Below are 14,740 nucleotides of genomic sequence, written 5' to 3'. Positions count from 1 at the left end.
AGCGTGATGACGTAAAGTGCGTGATCCTTGCAACGCCAGGCTTGGCGGCGGACGTTGCTCGAGCCTGGTCGGTCCGCCCGCGAAACCACAATTGGGCTGAGCAGGCGAATCTCCGCCCAGCATATGCTTACGCATCGTGTATTAGGCGACGCCTCGATGCGAGAGTGCGAGTAGCTTATCAACATTTCGGAGGAGCTGACTCCTGGCCGGCCGAGCTGGTGGCTATATATTCATCAAGCAATATACTGGCCTGAAGGCAGAGCAGGAAACGGAACTTGGTACATCAACAAGATCAACTGAAGCTCAAAATCTAAACAGCTTTTTGATAAAGCCTCGCCAAAATCGCCCTGGCTCTACGATCGAGTCTACCATCTTCACTCAAAAACATGTCCAAGATCTTAACAGTTTTCGGCGCCACTGGCAACCAAGGTGGCTCTGTCGTCCACCATGTCCTTTCTCACCCCGAACTGTCAAAGACGTACAAAGTTCGAGCAATTACCCGCGATCCAAGCAAGCCCAAGGCGCAAGCTCTCAAGGCTCGGGGTTGTGAGGTTGTGGCGGCGGATATGAACGATGCCGAATCGCTTAAGAAGGCTATCGCTGGGAGCGGCGTCGTCTTTGGTGTAACGAACTGTGAGATTCCCTTTCCCTTTCCTTCAAACATGTAGCTTGCCGGGGCTGACAAAAAAATCGAATTGCAGACTGGGAGGCAATGGACATGCAACTGGAGATAAGGCAAGGCAAGGCAATTGCCGACGCATCCAAGGCCGCGGGCGTCGAGCGTCTGATTTGGTCGTCACTTCCAAACGTGACCAAGGAGACCAAGGGCGCCATCACTGCAGTCGAGCATTTTGATTCCAAGGCCCAAGTCGAACAGTACATTCGCGACATCCAACAACCTGCAACTTTCTTCATGCCGGCAATGTTCATGTCGGTTGGCTTGTCCAACTTCCGCAAGCTCCCTGACGACAAGTACTATTTCACTACACCATTCAACCGAGACACCAAGGTGCCGCTGTATAATCCCGGAGAAGACACTGGCACTTTTGTCGCTGCAATATTACTATTGGGAGATGAGACATTGAACAAGCGTGTTCTCGGCTCAGCACCGTACATTACTCCGGAGCAGATGGTCAAGGACTTCAATGACGCCACAGGCTTGAGTGCAGAGTTCATGCAAATCAGCTGGGATCAGTTCAAGGCAGCACTCCCACCAGCAGCAGCAGAGGAACTCACAGGTAACTTCAAGCTTGTTGTCGACTTCGACTACTACGTCGGCGAACCGGCTGATGGCGTTGAAAAAAGCATTGATCTAGTCAAAAGGGCTGGGCTAAAGCCACCGATGACGTGGGGCGAATATGTCAAGAAGAACTGGAAGACCGACTGAAGCGGACCAAACAGGAGAATGAGAGAAAAGGTAGAATAGGAAGAAAAGCCACTCTTTTGAGCATCATTTTGCACGTCCGCTATTTTGGAGCTTGTTGTGCATAGTGAAAGTCCCAGATTTTGCCCTTTCCAGTCGGATCAGCACAATCAAGGTCCAGATACGCTGGCAGAATGCAGTGTGTACTTACCGAAGCCACCAGCTTCAGTCCGTCTCGCAGTCTCTGTGTTGGTGCTTCTCCAAGCCAGCTCGGCATTGAATCCCAATATCCCTGTTCCCATTCCCACCCCTTGCCTCCTTCTACATACACAGACTTTCCCCACATATCCGCCTCCGTCAGGAATCCAAGGATCGTAACGGCCAGATCTTCAGGCATGTTCACCGCGTCTTGCAGCCCGGCTTTCCTGAATGCATTCGCAACGACGTTCGCCATGTTCGTGTCTGTTACTCCAGGATTAAGCACATTGATACGGATCCTCTCGCTTTCCCATAGACTCTTGCGCAGGGAGCGCATGACTCCTTGGACACCGTGCTTGGTTGCGTTGTAGATGGGCAGACCAGGCGACTCGCGAAATCCCGCAGCACTTCCCACAATCACCACGCTCTTATCTTCGCCCTCCTTCCGCTCTAATCGCAGGTATGGCAGTGCTACGCGAATGAAATATAAAACAGCTATCAGGTTGACCTCGACGGTTCCAATTTGCTCGGGCTTCTCCACGTCCTCGGTAGTGAGGCTGGACTTGAACCAGTCACCACGTTCACCAATCCCAGCTACAGCGACGGCGTGATCGACGCGGCCATGCTTCTCTCGCGCGAGCTTAAAGAGATTCACGTTGTCGGAATACTCCGCGACGTTCATTTTTAGGAAAGTGACATCAGATCCGAGAGACGATGTCAAGGCTTCGCCGGCTTTGGCGTCGTAGTCGCCAAAGACGACCTTCGCACCGTTGGAAACGAGGTCTCTGACTGTGCATGCTCCGATGCCATTCGCTCCACCTGGGCCATTTTCTCAGCGCGGATACTGTGAATAGGATTATGCACGGGCTCCATAGTTGCTGCTAGCCTGTGGTATGATTCCCGCCACATGCACTCGCCCACAACTGAAGATCCATATCGAAGCGCTTACCGGTAAGAACAACAACTTTGCCCCTCAGATTTCCAAATTTCGATCCGTCCGGATTGTAAGCGTTGGACATTTTTGACCACTGTTCCCAAATCTTTTGAGGCAAATCAGTCCGACATGAGTCCAGTGGTGAATGGTGTCAAGACTCGAAATACTTAGCAAGATCCTAGACTGGTTATCGACTGCTCGGTATCAGAACAGGAGATACACGTTGTCTAGGAGATATCGACCAAAAGATATGAGAGTGAGACAAGTATGATTACGCATAGTACCCCGCTCCACCCCGCTAGATCAGCATACATTCCTGTGTTCGCATATCTTTAGCCGATAGAACGACTTGGAGAATTTTCTCCTCGAAATGATTCCCTGCTTTCTAGGCGTACTTATCATATCAAGTGTCATAGTGTAGCCACAAAGGTTTGGAGTTGGGACCAACGTTCAATGGTAACCTAAGGATTTCTTAATCTAGAAATAGGTTGGTTTGGTTATATTTTTTTTTTAAAAAAAAAGAAAAAGAAAAATGGGCTCATAGTTAGAATGACTACAAACAAAACTCAAATTCAGCGCCGTGATATGTTTGCAAAAGACTACCTAGTGTTGTTGCACGAAGAATTGGCGATGCATTTCTAGCTAATAGTACAAGTCTCCAATTCGTATCGGCTCACTGTGGTCCACGAAAATGGTCATATCCAGAAAAAGCCGGCTTCGTAATCACCATCCGTTTCAGATCGAGCGACACGAACTCAGCCGCTTGGAGGCTACTTTACCTACAATTTACACAGCGAGCCTGCTAAAGTGCGCAAATGAACACAGCGAAGGACGCGCTTGGATGAAATGTAGACTAGTTCTATAATTTTCTTCGGGTTTTACACTGAGATTTTGCTGTTGGATTCTTGACTACTCTAAGCACGTTGACGGCGTCAGCCAGCCTCCGCGTTGCATCTACTCTGCTTGGTCTTGTGGTGGAAGAAGGAGCACTGGAAGAAGTAGCTTTGGTGTTGCAGATCATGGAAAGAGCAGCTTAATTCAGTGCGTACGCCTGAGACGGGGTGACAGGTAAATGTTCAAAAGGGATGAAAAAAGATGAGAAGCTGTATATTCAAGACTACTTGACTAATATTTCATTCAAGAGCAATATGCGCAACGACTCAATCCACAAGTAGCATTAAGTCTGCCAATGGAGGTTTGTAAGTGCGAATGCGCAAGGAGATTTCATTTTGACTATATACTGCGGAAAGTTGTACGGATATTCTTACATCTTGAGCCGTCATGCAGTATAAGACGAGGACGGCAAGCTCGTGGCAGCCAGATAGCCGTAAACTAGGCAAAGTATCTGCGAAAGCTTTTTGTTAGCAAAACCCCAATTGCCATAAACAGACAGCGGTAGCTAAAGCAAGAACGTACCTTGGCTCATCAAACACATGATACCTATGGTCCCTCACACCTTGTCCCCTGAACATGGCCGGGAACCTCAGCCCCTCAGGCACTTGACTTTCGGGAATAAGTTCGTCAGTGCCCTCAGGTTCTCCGACCACAAATCTGCCAACTTGCAGCTCAGTGTCCGTGATTGTGCTGCGACTCACGCGAGCATATCCCGTCCTCCGCATGCCTTTATACAGGATATATTCGCACCACCGATCCCAATCGCTCGGGTCGATGTCCCGCATGCCACTCACAGCAGGACCAACGTAGGTATTGTAATTGCCCTCATGGGGTTTGGTGACTAGGTAGCTGAGTAGAATGGCTGGGCGCGTCGTAACACTACCCATCAGTTTGGAAAGGTACTCTGTCTGCAAACGTCTATCCTCAGGATCCTCTTCTTGCCCAGAATGGAAAACAAACACATCAACCAGTTCACCATAGCAGTCCAGCGTGGCATGAATAGCAGGTGCAAGTTCACCAACAGGCGATGGTAGAAGGTGATGCGTCGAGTTAAGGATGGGGAATTTGCTAAGCAGCGCTGATCCCCAGGTATGCTTGTTTGGGCCAGGGCCGTAGTCAACATACATGCCTAGATCTTCAGCAAGGAATTGTGTAGTATCTCTGTTGCCCATGATGATGCGCTGCAGATCGGATTCAAGGAGCCCAATGACATCAATCTCTAACTCCTTGATGAGGTCGCGCATGCGGCGCTCGGACGACCACATGTCATTGTCCAGACTGAAGTGTATGGTCCATATACCGGCGGTGATGGACTTCGTCTCCGGGTGGTATGGCTTGTAGTCGTACGTTGGGAAGCGCAGGAAGGCAATTGAAGCGGAGAGTAGCTCAAGCACAAGGATAGCGTAAATGTAATAGCTGCGTAACTTACGAGCAGCAGGACCTGGTGCCTTCGATTTGTTCTTAGCCAGCGAAGGCGAAGATGCTTCAGAAGCTTGCGCCGAGAATACGCCGGCGGCCATGAAGAGCATCATCGCAGTCATAACCCAGTCGGTGTGCTCACGCATCAACGGACCACCGGGCACGAATGCATAAGCCACAACCCAGACGTGAGCCAGAACAAGGATGTTGTAGATAAGGAATCCAATACCGAAAGTTTTTGCTGGCGAGTGTTTGACTGCAGATGAGATAAGGACAGGCGCTGCAGCGGTGGTGTATATCGCAAGCGCTAGACCGCCGTAAAATCCCGTCCAATGGCTGAAGGTGGTCAAAAGTGCAGCCCCAATTGCTCCAATTCCATAGAATGTCCAGCTCCGTGCGAATGACGGGTAAAAAAGACCAATGAGGAGGCCAAGGCCCATGTAGACATGTGTGTATGATCCATGAGGCACGGCGATGGGACCACGAGCTGGCCAACCTTCCCACACCCATAGCACCATTGTGCTCGAATCTGAAAGCAGAGAATGCATCGAAAAGAACATGCCTGCTAGTCCTAGTGCAGCGAGCGTGCTTGAGCCTTTGGCAGGTACGGTGTGATTGGGAGCATGGGAGGGGACATTTCTTGTACTTCTTAAGATTGCCAGTATAGCCAAGGTAATACCTGTCTTGTTCCACCCACCGTTAGGTCCATGCATGATTGGCCAAACCGGATTGTTACTGTAGCACGCATACTTAGCGATACTGCTAAGAAGTAGGCCAAGAGTGAAAGCAGACACTCTGGCCTCCAAACGGTGAGGTTGAGAGCGTTCGGCGTAGAAGAGAGCGGCCCATGCTAGACATCCCATGCTGACACCAAAACCAACTGATAACAGGCGATACTCTGGGGTAGTAATGAGGTAAGCGAAGAGACCAACTGTAGACAAGAGGTGGAATATCATGTTGTTGGAGATAACAAAAGAACGAATCGCGGGAACAGAGAGGAGAAATGGTGTTATGGTGGACATGACCATGACCTCCCAGCCGGATATGCCCATGTGCCAAAGAGGAAAGTCTGCAGAGGCGTTAGTTGTGGCTTGATGCATCATACTTTGAAGGGCGAAAGCTTACACCACACACAGACACCTAGGGACGTCAGGACAGTCCAGAACACGAACTATCTACCATCAGTGCATCAATTTTACCAGACCACGAAGTAAGTACGTACGCCATTGTACACGTCCGCTGCCGCGTCAATAGCCGCTGGCCATGAAAATCCAGGCGCAAAGACATCGGCAATATCTCGGTTCTTCCTGTAACACAAATTCATCAGACACTCTTCATAACATCGACGAAAGGGAAATAGACGGGCAAAAGCTTACTCCTTTTCATGAACACGTTCGGAGATATTTTTCCTATAGGCAAGAAATTTCAGAACAAGTTTCTTTAACTTTCATTATTGATATCTTGCTATGTCTGCGACTAGCTACTTGGGCAGCCATGGAACGTACCCGCGTGTAATGCCCTTAACGTCTTTGATTACGATATCGAAGCTCTCAAAGTCGAAAACGGTACATGCGTCGAAGGCTACATCGAGGAGGACGAGGGACCACTCGAAGAAAGCGTAAATCGTATATGCTACATCCAAATATTAGCTAATTTGTTGCTTATCAACAAAACATAACGGAAAACGCACCCCCCGGAACTTTGTGCACTTTGTGCTGAATGAAAAAATAAATCAGCGGCACTAGGGTGCTAAAGAAGGCAGTTGCAAAAGCCTTCCTATACTTGATCGCCTTCGGATTGGGGGGGCTGAGAGCCAGACAACCAAGTGTCCACGGCAAGGTTGCCACCAAGTACGATATCATGAATATGTCGTGCCAATCATGGTCGTCGGTGGATGTGACATATGCCCAGCCGCCGCAAGTGAGTGTGCGGAAGATGCCGACACCGAGAACGAACTTGGGGAGAGATCCGCCCCGGCGCTGGGTCATGAAATACCAAAGCGCGACGAGAGAGAAGCGAGGACCTGAGTTCATGGCCTTGGTTAGCACAGGCTAACGAGAAATTCTGTTGGGTGTATAGAGGTATACCGGATGTAATGGCAATGAAGACCATGAAGAAGGATCGTTCAGGGTAACGGTCGCCTATTGTGGCGGATACGGAGGGAAACCATTCTTGCGGATATCCCTACGTTTCTCACGTCAATATCTTCTTTATCATATGATATGCAATGACCAACGTACGTAATACTCATTCTGCACAATCTTGTGGTAATGCAGCGCCCTTCTCATATTTAGCGGCTCAGTTTATCACTCCTTGCACTAGCACTATGACATACGTTCCCACGATCAGCGCGCTCAGAAACGCGCAGTAAGCGACGATGGTGTGCGACCACGAAATCCAACGGCCATTAAACTGTCAACTGTCCGTCAGCATATCATACGACGCCTTGCAGATGTGGATTTCGTACAGAGGCCACGACATCCCCTTCCCGCAGGTTCGACGGCATCTTGAGTGAGGGCCGTCCCTAATGGAAACGAAGAAAGGAAAAAAAGATGGAAAAAAGAGCGTATAAGAAAGAAGAAGGGGGAAGGGAGTCGATGGGATGTGACTTTTCGTGAGATTTGTCCTCTTTTCACCAGCCAGTCTCCTTCCTCCTGAGCTTCATCAGCCCTATTTGCGGCCGGGGTTGCTTTCCCTACAAGTGCACAGCAACGGCAGGAAGCAACGCTAATCCGCTTACGGAAAACTTTCAAAAAAAGTCCGACGATGTTCTATGTAGACCTCCCCGCCGACCTCCAGACCACCACAGACACTCTGCGTAATGAAGTCGTGAGAGTGAGCATAAGGATTTCGAGATCTGTTCTTAAAGCACAGCTATGGGCGCTGCGGACAAAGCACGCGACTACTTGGAGCAATCCGTTCCCCAGCTACAGGAACTTCTTCGCAAAGGAGTCTTCACCGAGCCTGAGATCAAGTCCATAGCACGCAAACGGTCCTCCTATGAGCACACGATCAATGCGCGTGGCCATTCGGCTGCCCACGACTACGCATCATATGCCGCTTACGAAATCAATCTGGCTTCTCTGATCAAAAAGCGGACGGCACGTCTGAAGGTCAAGCTGGGCGTTAGCGGGCATGACGGGCCTCGAAGGGTTTTTTTCATCCTGGAGAGGGGAGTGAGGAAGTTTCCGGGAGATTTGGGATTGTGGATGCAGCTCCTGGGCTTTGCACGCAAGGAGAAGGCGAGGAAGAAGCTGAGTGAGCTGCTCACGAAGGTGCTTCGGTTACACCCGACAAAGGCGCAGATCTGGGTCTACGCGGCGAACTCGGTCCTGGAAGACGAAGCAGACATGAGCGCTGCACGGGGGTATCTGCAGCGAGGCTTGCGTTTTTGCAAGAGAGACTGGAACCTGTGGATCGAATACGGCCGTTTAGAGTGCATCTACATTGCGAAGATCGCAGCACGCCGGCGGATTCTAGGACTGGAGGGGAGAGTGGAGGTACAGCAAAAGCAGGACGAAGGAGAAGACATGTTGGCGCTACCTACGGTTACCGCAGAGGATATTAGCCCGACGTTAGGGACAGACGATGAGGTGGATCAAGTAGCGATTCAGAACATGGAAAACACGCCTGCACTGACAGGTGCTATTCCCATGGCCATTTTCGACGCGGCTATGAGGGAATTCGACAATGATGCTGAATTGGGAGAGAAATTTTTCGACATGGTAGCTGAATTTGAGCGAGGCACTACAATCGACAAGGTCCTACGTCATGTCGTTGAAGGACTTGTGGCTTCCAAGCCAGACAGCGTGCATACGGTTACATGCCAATTCATGCTTCCCATAACTGGCGTTGCAACTTCATCACCAGACTTTCCAGAAGCTTTAACTGAATGCTTGGCGACTGTGCGCGGCGCTCTCAAACGGCTGTCTTTGCAGAAGAAAGAACTTGCACAAAGCGCCATCTTGCGACTGCTACCATTGACGATGAGTCCAGACCTCGATGCAGACATTTGCACAGCGCTTTCGGCATCGCTGCGACAGTACGTCAAAGCCATCGGAAGCGCCAGCGATGTGGTGCCGGTGCTCGAGCAGTTGCAGAAAAAGAAACAGGATCGTGCTTCTGTGAAGACGCTTCTCGAGCTCGCATTGAAGACGTACCCGCAAGACGTCCAATTACTTGCTCTGCGAGACACGATGAAGCCACAGGAAAAGGCCGTTGTCATGGCAGACGGGTGAGGGTTTGGAAGGGATTCGGAGCTTTTCACTCATCCCATCCAGTCTTGCGTCGCGAGGCTTTTTTGCTGCTCTGGTACTTCTTTGCCCGCAGACGCGTCTCGTTTTCCTTCCGTTGGCTGCTCGGCTCAGTTCATAGTTCAAGTCAAGAAGGCGTGAGGTCAGGTGAAGAAGCACATACAGATCTTTGACTCGCTGTTTCTGTTCGTCGGATGTCTCACCAGGAATGACTTTCTCGGCGGTCTCGGTGATCAGCCGGTGAAGCTTGACAAAGCACTTGTGCGCATTGTCTGCCTGCTTTCGGCTGTCGTCTGCTTGAATGACGAGAGCGTTCGAGTTGGGCGCGTAGTAACGCGATTGCCGCAGCGGTTGGTGAAGCAGGCTCGGGAGCAATGGTAGCAGAGAGCTCAGTTCTATACGCAGTGTTGCTTTGGAGCTCACTCTGGACAGCATGTATGGTTAGTTTGAGAGTAAGCAGATCACAGAGAAGAAAAAACGCATGTTCCCCCCTTTCTACATTATGTCGACGATGGCATACTTGTTCACGTTCTGGCCACCCGGCCCAGAGGAGCGGCTGAAGGAGATGTCGCACAATCTCTTTGGGATGGAGTCTGGATTGAAGGAGGCCATCCATTTTCTGCATGCAGCGATCTCATCCTCGCCAGAACTGGCGGCGGTTGATCGCCAACGTCGAATCTTCCTGGAAAGAGTCACCAAATTTGCCCATCGCATGCCGATCCGCGTTGAAGATGGCATCTTGAGGCATCTCTGTTTCAATCCCAGCTCTGGCCTCGTCTACCGGAGCTGATCGGAGAAGGACAGCAGTTGGCCAACGGAGGTCGGCGGTTTGGCTGATGTTTGGGTGATGCTTTGCTGCCTGGGAGGCTGAGGCCACCACAGGAAGGTGCGCTCCGTGCGTTCAGTTTAGGTAAGCGCGTCCGGGTGGTTGAGGATGAGTTTTTTGTCCGAGCTCCACCTGCTCCTTCCCTCCTTCATCGCGCCATCTCACCGTTCTCACATCCCATCAGCACCAACACCGCAACCTCGCTCTTTTGCTCTTCGTCGTCGCCTGGCATCACACGTCCCCTTTTTGCGCTTAAAGCATCCGATCGGATCGCAGCCGTGGCTCTGCGCTCTGTGTGTCCCAGGTGTTTTTTTGCAATCTCTGTCGTTGCCGGCTCAGCCTGGTTGCTTGCTTTGCTCCCTCACCCTTGGGCGGTCCCGAACTAGAATCGCCTCACTTGTCACATCGCCGGTGTACACATCGCTTCACTGACGCGCCAAGTCCTCCTGCTCTTACAGCGCCTGCCTGCGATCCTTCTCGCTGACTGGTGGCGTGCGGCTTCGTCACATATCTTCTCGCTGCTCTTGTCAGCAAAAAAGGCCGATGCTGCAGTCATAGCGGGCGCGTTAAGGCGTAGGCTCAATATACCACCTCAAGCATCATCATTTTGTGCCCATCAAGGGTGGCATGCGTCTTCTCATCTTCTTTTCCCTTCATTCACACTTTCTAGCTGCCACAGACCCCACGTACCGCATTCTGACAGATGAGTGCGACACCACCACAACCGCCAGAGCAGATTCGCGGTGAGACACTGACACCTGTCTCGCCAAAGCCCTTGCACTATCCTTCGCCTGCCAATGTGCCTATACTGGAAGCGTCCATGGATCCTGCCTTCAGTGACACTGTGACGCAGTCTCTGCACCACCAGCAACAGCCTCAGCCTGTCCAAGATCAAGATTCCGCCCACCAATCCGTGTCGACCGTCAATCCTGCCATTGCGAACAATGCCTATTCCTGCAACACCGACCGCAATGCATCGGCCGAGAACCCACACGTGTCGAATGGCGTTTCAGCTGAGAGCTCAGCGCCTTCAAGCCTCGACATCTTGTATGATGGCGTGTCAAACCCAGCACATGGCGCCCAGCAGATTACACTTCCAGGTACAGATATCCTTCCTCCCGCGCCAGAGCCCCGTGAGAGCCACAACCAGGATTCTCCTCCGTCCGCCGTAGTCGCCTCCACTTCTCCTAATGTTCAAGATGTTAGCATTGACGTTACCACTTCGACAGTCGCAGAGGCCCAGCCTGCCGCACCGCTGCCAGACGCAGCTCCTACCTCCACTGCCGACAGCGTTCATCCTCCGAAACCCATTGACACACCGAACGACGCTGAGCGCAGCGTAGACTACTCCGCTATCCTTGCCAATTTGTCGAGCGTGATTGCGAGCGCAACTCCCGCCGGTGAGAGCTCCAGTGCGACTCCCGCGCCTGCTCAGTCTCTGAACGCTGTGACTTCGCCTTCATCTACTGCTCTACCAAGTAATCCAAACCTGCCGCCCAAGCCTCCCGCGCAGGACCAGCCCCACATTCATTCTAGCTATGTGGCCGGTGATGATCTTCGCAATTACCACCCGCACCAGCAAGAGAACATTGATGCCGGGAACACTAGTGCTTCTGCAGCCGCCGCGACTTTCCCAAACGCAGCGGCGAATCTGCCACATCAGAACTCGAACGGATTACCACCAGCTCCTTCTCATGCTTACCAGGCTCCGTCCTCCACCTCGCTTCCCGCATCAACGCCCGCTGCGTCGGCGCAGAGCCAGCAAGGTCAGACGTCAAAGACCGATGAAGATGGCCCCTTTGATACTCAAACGCAGCAAAAATATGACCAATTCATTGCATTTGAGCGACAAAATGTACACGATGGGCAGTGGGACAAGTTCCCCTTGGGCTCACGTCTCTTCATCGGCAATCTGTCGACGGAGAAGGTGCACAAAAAGGATGTATTTCGCAAGTTTCATAAGTACGGGCAGTTAGCGCAGATCTCGCTCAAGCAGGCGTACGGCTTTGTGCAGTTCATGGACGCGGCCACATGCAGTAAGGCGCTTGCGAGTGAGCAAGGACAGAAGCTATGCGGCAGAGAGATGCACCTGGAGATCTCCAAACCGACTAAGAACAATAGACAGGACAGAAATCGACGGCGTTCGCGGTCGCCAGATTATGGGCGAGGGGGTAGGGCTGATAGATATCCAGGCTCGCCAAGGGATAGAGATAATCGACGCTCTAGGGATGAGTGGAGGCGCTCACCATCGCCTAGAAGATATGCCGGGAGAACGGATCGGTATGATGATCGTAGGAGAAGGTCTCCATCGCCGTATACACCTACAGGAAGCCAATACGGCGCGCCGCATCGTGAGGAGATTGACCTGCCTTGGAGAGCACTGGGTCAAGTCCCGGATATTCAGATCCTAGTAGTCGATGATCTGGACCAGTGAGTGCTGCCTTGCGAATCATTTTATTATCTCTATACTAATATTTCGCCATTCTTGGCAGGGACTTTATTCGATGGGTGGACACTTCTATGAAGTCTCGTGGTGTTACTGTAGATGTGCTAATGCTTAACCCACGTTGGCCCGAAGAGGCTGTCATTCGACACAAAGTAATGGAAGGCGTGTTAGCTATTGTCCATTTGACGCGCGCGGATCGGGCAAGGAATACAGTATCGATGCAACTTTTCAAGAGGTCTGGTGGCAACACCAGTGTCTCGTTCGACAGTAAGTCATCATATTTCCGCGCAAGTGTCTTATCCAAACTCTAACGTCTCGTCAAGGATATGTGGACCTTTCTCCGTATATAGCAGCTGATCTAGTCCTCCGTGCAAAGTTCGAACAGTCACAAGCAGCGCAGCTGCCTCCACCGCCTCAACAGCAAGCGTATCCCCCACCTCCGCAGCAACACAATGCACCGCCAGCTCAATACGGCTACCAGCCACAACCTCTTCCGCCCCCTCCGGTTCCACAGCAACAGCAATACTCCAACCCTACGGACCTTACTCGCATCATCTCATCACTCCCCTCTTCAGGCTCCAATGGCCCTCCTCCAAACGTTGATGTCAACAGCATTATGTCCAGCCTTGCCAACGCACCACCTGGTCAGACGCCCGGCGCAACTGGTCTCACACCTGACGTAGCACGCTTGCTGGGCCAGATGGGTCATCCCCCTCCTTTGCCTCAAGCTCCACCTTCGGGAGCCTATGCGGCCCCCCCGCCTCCCCAGCAACAGCAAGCGGCACATCCAGCACCGAGCTCTTATCACCCGACACCCGCCCCTACACCAGGGTCGAATGCAAGTACTCAGCCGGCACCATCTTCTGGTATTGCACCGCCAATGAGTCAGACAAATACAGATATTCAGCAGCTGTTGGCAAATTTAACGAACTACAAGCCACCTTCTTGAACAAGGTTACTTCAAGCTTCTTAGAATAGTATTGCTATCAATTTTACTGTTGCTAGGTCTGCAAATTCGTGGCCTTAGGATGTACGTTTAGCACGACTAGCGAAAGATCTCAGTTTTCCTCTTGTATCATGATCGCCACGATCTGATTGTGTTCGCTGCATGACATTTTTTTGCTATGGCGGCAGCAGAAGATGTGTTGCAGTATTCTATCTGCCCGCGAACAACAAATCAGAGCCCGTCATCTCTGAGTACAATTGGGGGGGAAGATATCACAGCTTCATTGCGGCGTGAGACGTCGCACAATGTGTGACTGCCATTATCAGACTTATGATACACTTCTGACGAAAAAATTAAGGACTGAAAACATGTACATCTTCCAAAGCACCTGCTTGCGTACTTTTATAATAAAAGCGCTGGAACTCAAAAGCTAGAATGAAGCCAAGCCTTTTTTTCGTAATGCCATCTGCTTGGGTATTTCTGACATAGGGACCTTAGACGAGACTCCTCAAGACAAGCGCTTGAGGTGTTAATGTGCCAGCTTAGCGACTTTGAAGTTGGGAATTTGATTTTCAAACCTTTGTTCCGTCCAAATTTTCAGAACAAGGATTGCCGCTCAGTGGAACCTCGTATGTATTTCCACCTGGATTAGCATTGGACTTGAGAATGATTAACTACATCGTCCGTGAAATCTAACTGCTTGACTGTAATTCTCATGATGATATGTCCTGCGAAAACTTCTAGCCTTGCCTTGACACATAGCGGAACGAGTGGTGAAACAAACGAGACCACGATGCGATATTAATTTTTCGAACTTACCAGTAGTCGAATCAGGTTGAGATCGACGCTGCGACCCCCTCCTACAGGAGACTTTCCTCGATTCAAAGATCACTGGAACGTAACGTTCGACCCTGACCGGATCCAAGACTCTCTCTATCTCTCCACCCTAGAAAACCACCCCGCGCCACGCACGCGCGGACGTATGAGAGAACGAGTTTTCTGTCAGGAAATGAAATGCCTCCCAGGGTTCAAAAAGAAAATCATCCTGCTTGCGTTGACGGCAATACGGTTGTGAATGCAGGTTCGGCTTTGTGATCGTTCGACCTACCTGTGCACTTTTCCAACCTCGACAGTGTCGCAAAGTATTCGCAGCGAGTGATCCGGCCCTTGAAATGCAAACAAAATGAAAGACTCAAAATCCGTGGTTCATGGGCTTGTTTACTGAAATGAGTTTGCAAATAATGGCAAGGTGAAAGAGTTGGTCGCTGATGGTGAATGTTCAGGATAACCTTCCTGCGCTTCTGACTACACGATGAAGGAGTTGTCAAAATTCAAGCAGTCGAAAATGTCGGGAAACGGACCATGACCGCTCATAATCGTGTTATCGAATGACTCTTAAACGATATTGCTCTTATTCATACGCAAAGCCCGCTTTAAAATTATGGGACCGTTCTTACTGCA

The 14,740-nt window shown here is 50.9% G+C and overlaps 6 protein-coding genes across 8 annotated transcripts; 3 read left to right on the top strand and 3 right to left on the bottom strand.

The window, feature by feature from the left end:
• The first annotated feature begins 103 nt into the window (after positions 1–103).
• On the top strand, positions 104–1,670 carry PV09_05904 (uncharacterized protein). Its single transcript, XM_016359469.1, has 2 exons — positions 104–633; positions 702–1,670. Exons 1-2 carry the CDS (start codon positions 387–389, stop codon positions 1,385–1,387), a joined length of 933 nt encoding a protein of 310 aa, XP_016212718.1. The 5' UTR covers positions 104–386; the 3' UTR covers positions 1,388–1,670.
• Positions 1,435–2,875, bottom strand: PV09_05903. 2 transcript variants are annotated; one of them, XM_016359468.1, is made up of 4 exons: positions 2,663–2,875; positions 2,511–2,601; positions 1,575–2,380; positions 1,435–1,511 (listed from the first exon to the last, which is right to left on the bottom strand). In XM_016359468.1, exons 2-4 carry the CDS (start codon positions 2,578–2,580, stop codon positions 1,467–1,469), a joined length of 921 nt encoding a protein of 306 aa, XP_016212717.1. In that variant the 5' UTR covers positions 2,581–2,601; positions 2,663–2,875; the 3' UTR covers positions 1,435–1,466. The 2 variants fall into 2 exon arrangements, with proteins under 2 accessions (XP_016212717.1, XP_016212716.1); XM_016359467.1 differs by having other exon boundaries at positions 2,511–2,875.
• Positions 2,876–3,593: 718 nt separating this feature from the next.
• Positions 3,594–7,431, bottom strand: PV09_05902 (uncharacterized protein). The gene is made up of 11 exons (XM_016359466.1): positions 7,276–7,431; positions 7,144–7,220; positions 7,049–7,088; positions 6,896–6,992; positions 6,499–6,831; positions 6,314–6,440; positions 6,185–6,217; positions 6,031–6,115; positions 5,934–5,979; positions 3,912–5,877; positions 3,594–3,840 (listed from the first exon to the last, which is right to left on the bottom strand). Exons 1-11 carry the CDS (start codon positions 7,312–7,314, stop codon positions 3,828–3,830), a joined length of 2,856 nt encoding a protein of 951 aa, XP_016212715.1. The 5' UTR covers positions 7,315–7,431; the 3' UTR covers positions 3,594–3,827.
• Positions 7,432–7,529: 98 nt separating this feature from the next.
• PV09_05901 (uncharacterized protein) lies at positions 7,530–9,553 on the top strand. Its single transcript, XM_016359465.1, has one exon. The coding sequence runs from the start codon at positions 7,685–7,687 to the stop codon at positions 9,044–9,046; it is 1,362 nt and encodes a 453-aa protein (XP_016212714.1). The 5' UTR covers positions 7,530–7,684; the 3' UTR covers positions 9,047–9,553.
• PV09_05900 (uncharacterized protein) lies at positions 8,509–9,860 on the bottom strand. Its single transcript, XM_016359464.1, has 3 exons — positions 9,582–9,860; positions 9,225–9,485; positions 8,509–9,162 (listed from the first exon to the last, which is right to left on the bottom strand). The coding sequence occupies exons 1-3, from the start codon at positions 9,797–9,799 to the stop codon at positions 9,072–9,074; spliced, it is 570 nt and encodes a 189-aa protein (XP_016212713.1). The 5' UTR covers positions 9,800–9,860; the 3' UTR covers positions 8,509–9,071.
• Positions 9,861–10,044: 184 nt separating this feature from the next.
• Positions 10,045–13,861, top strand: PV09_05899. Of its 2 annotated transcripts, XM_016359463.1 has the most exons (4): positions 10,045–10,987; positions 11,117–12,317; positions 12,380–12,600; positions 12,657–13,861. In XM_016359463.1, exons 1-4 carry the CDS (start codon positions 10,591–10,593, stop codon positions 13,280–13,282), a joined length of 2,445 nt encoding a protein of 814 aa, XP_016212712.1. In that variant the 5' UTR covers positions 10,045–10,590; the 3' UTR covers positions 13,283–13,861. The 2 variants fall into 2 exon arrangements, with proteins under 2 accessions (XP_016212712.1, XP_016212711.1); XM_016359462.1 differs by having other exon boundaries at positions 10,045–12,317.
• Positions 13,862–14,740: the final 879 nt, after the last annotated feature.

The sequence above is a fragment of the Verruconis gallopava genome, assembly GCF_000836295.1.
Source record: "Verruconis gallopava strain CBS 43764 unplaced genomic scaffold supercont1.19, whole genome shotgun sequence".
In the NCBI taxonomy this organism is placed as follows: Eukaryota; Fungi; Ascomycota; class Dothideomycetes; order Venturiales; family Sympoventuriaceae; genus Verruconis; species Verruconis gallopava.
This window is presented reverse-complemented; position numbering and strand designations above follow the sequence as displayed.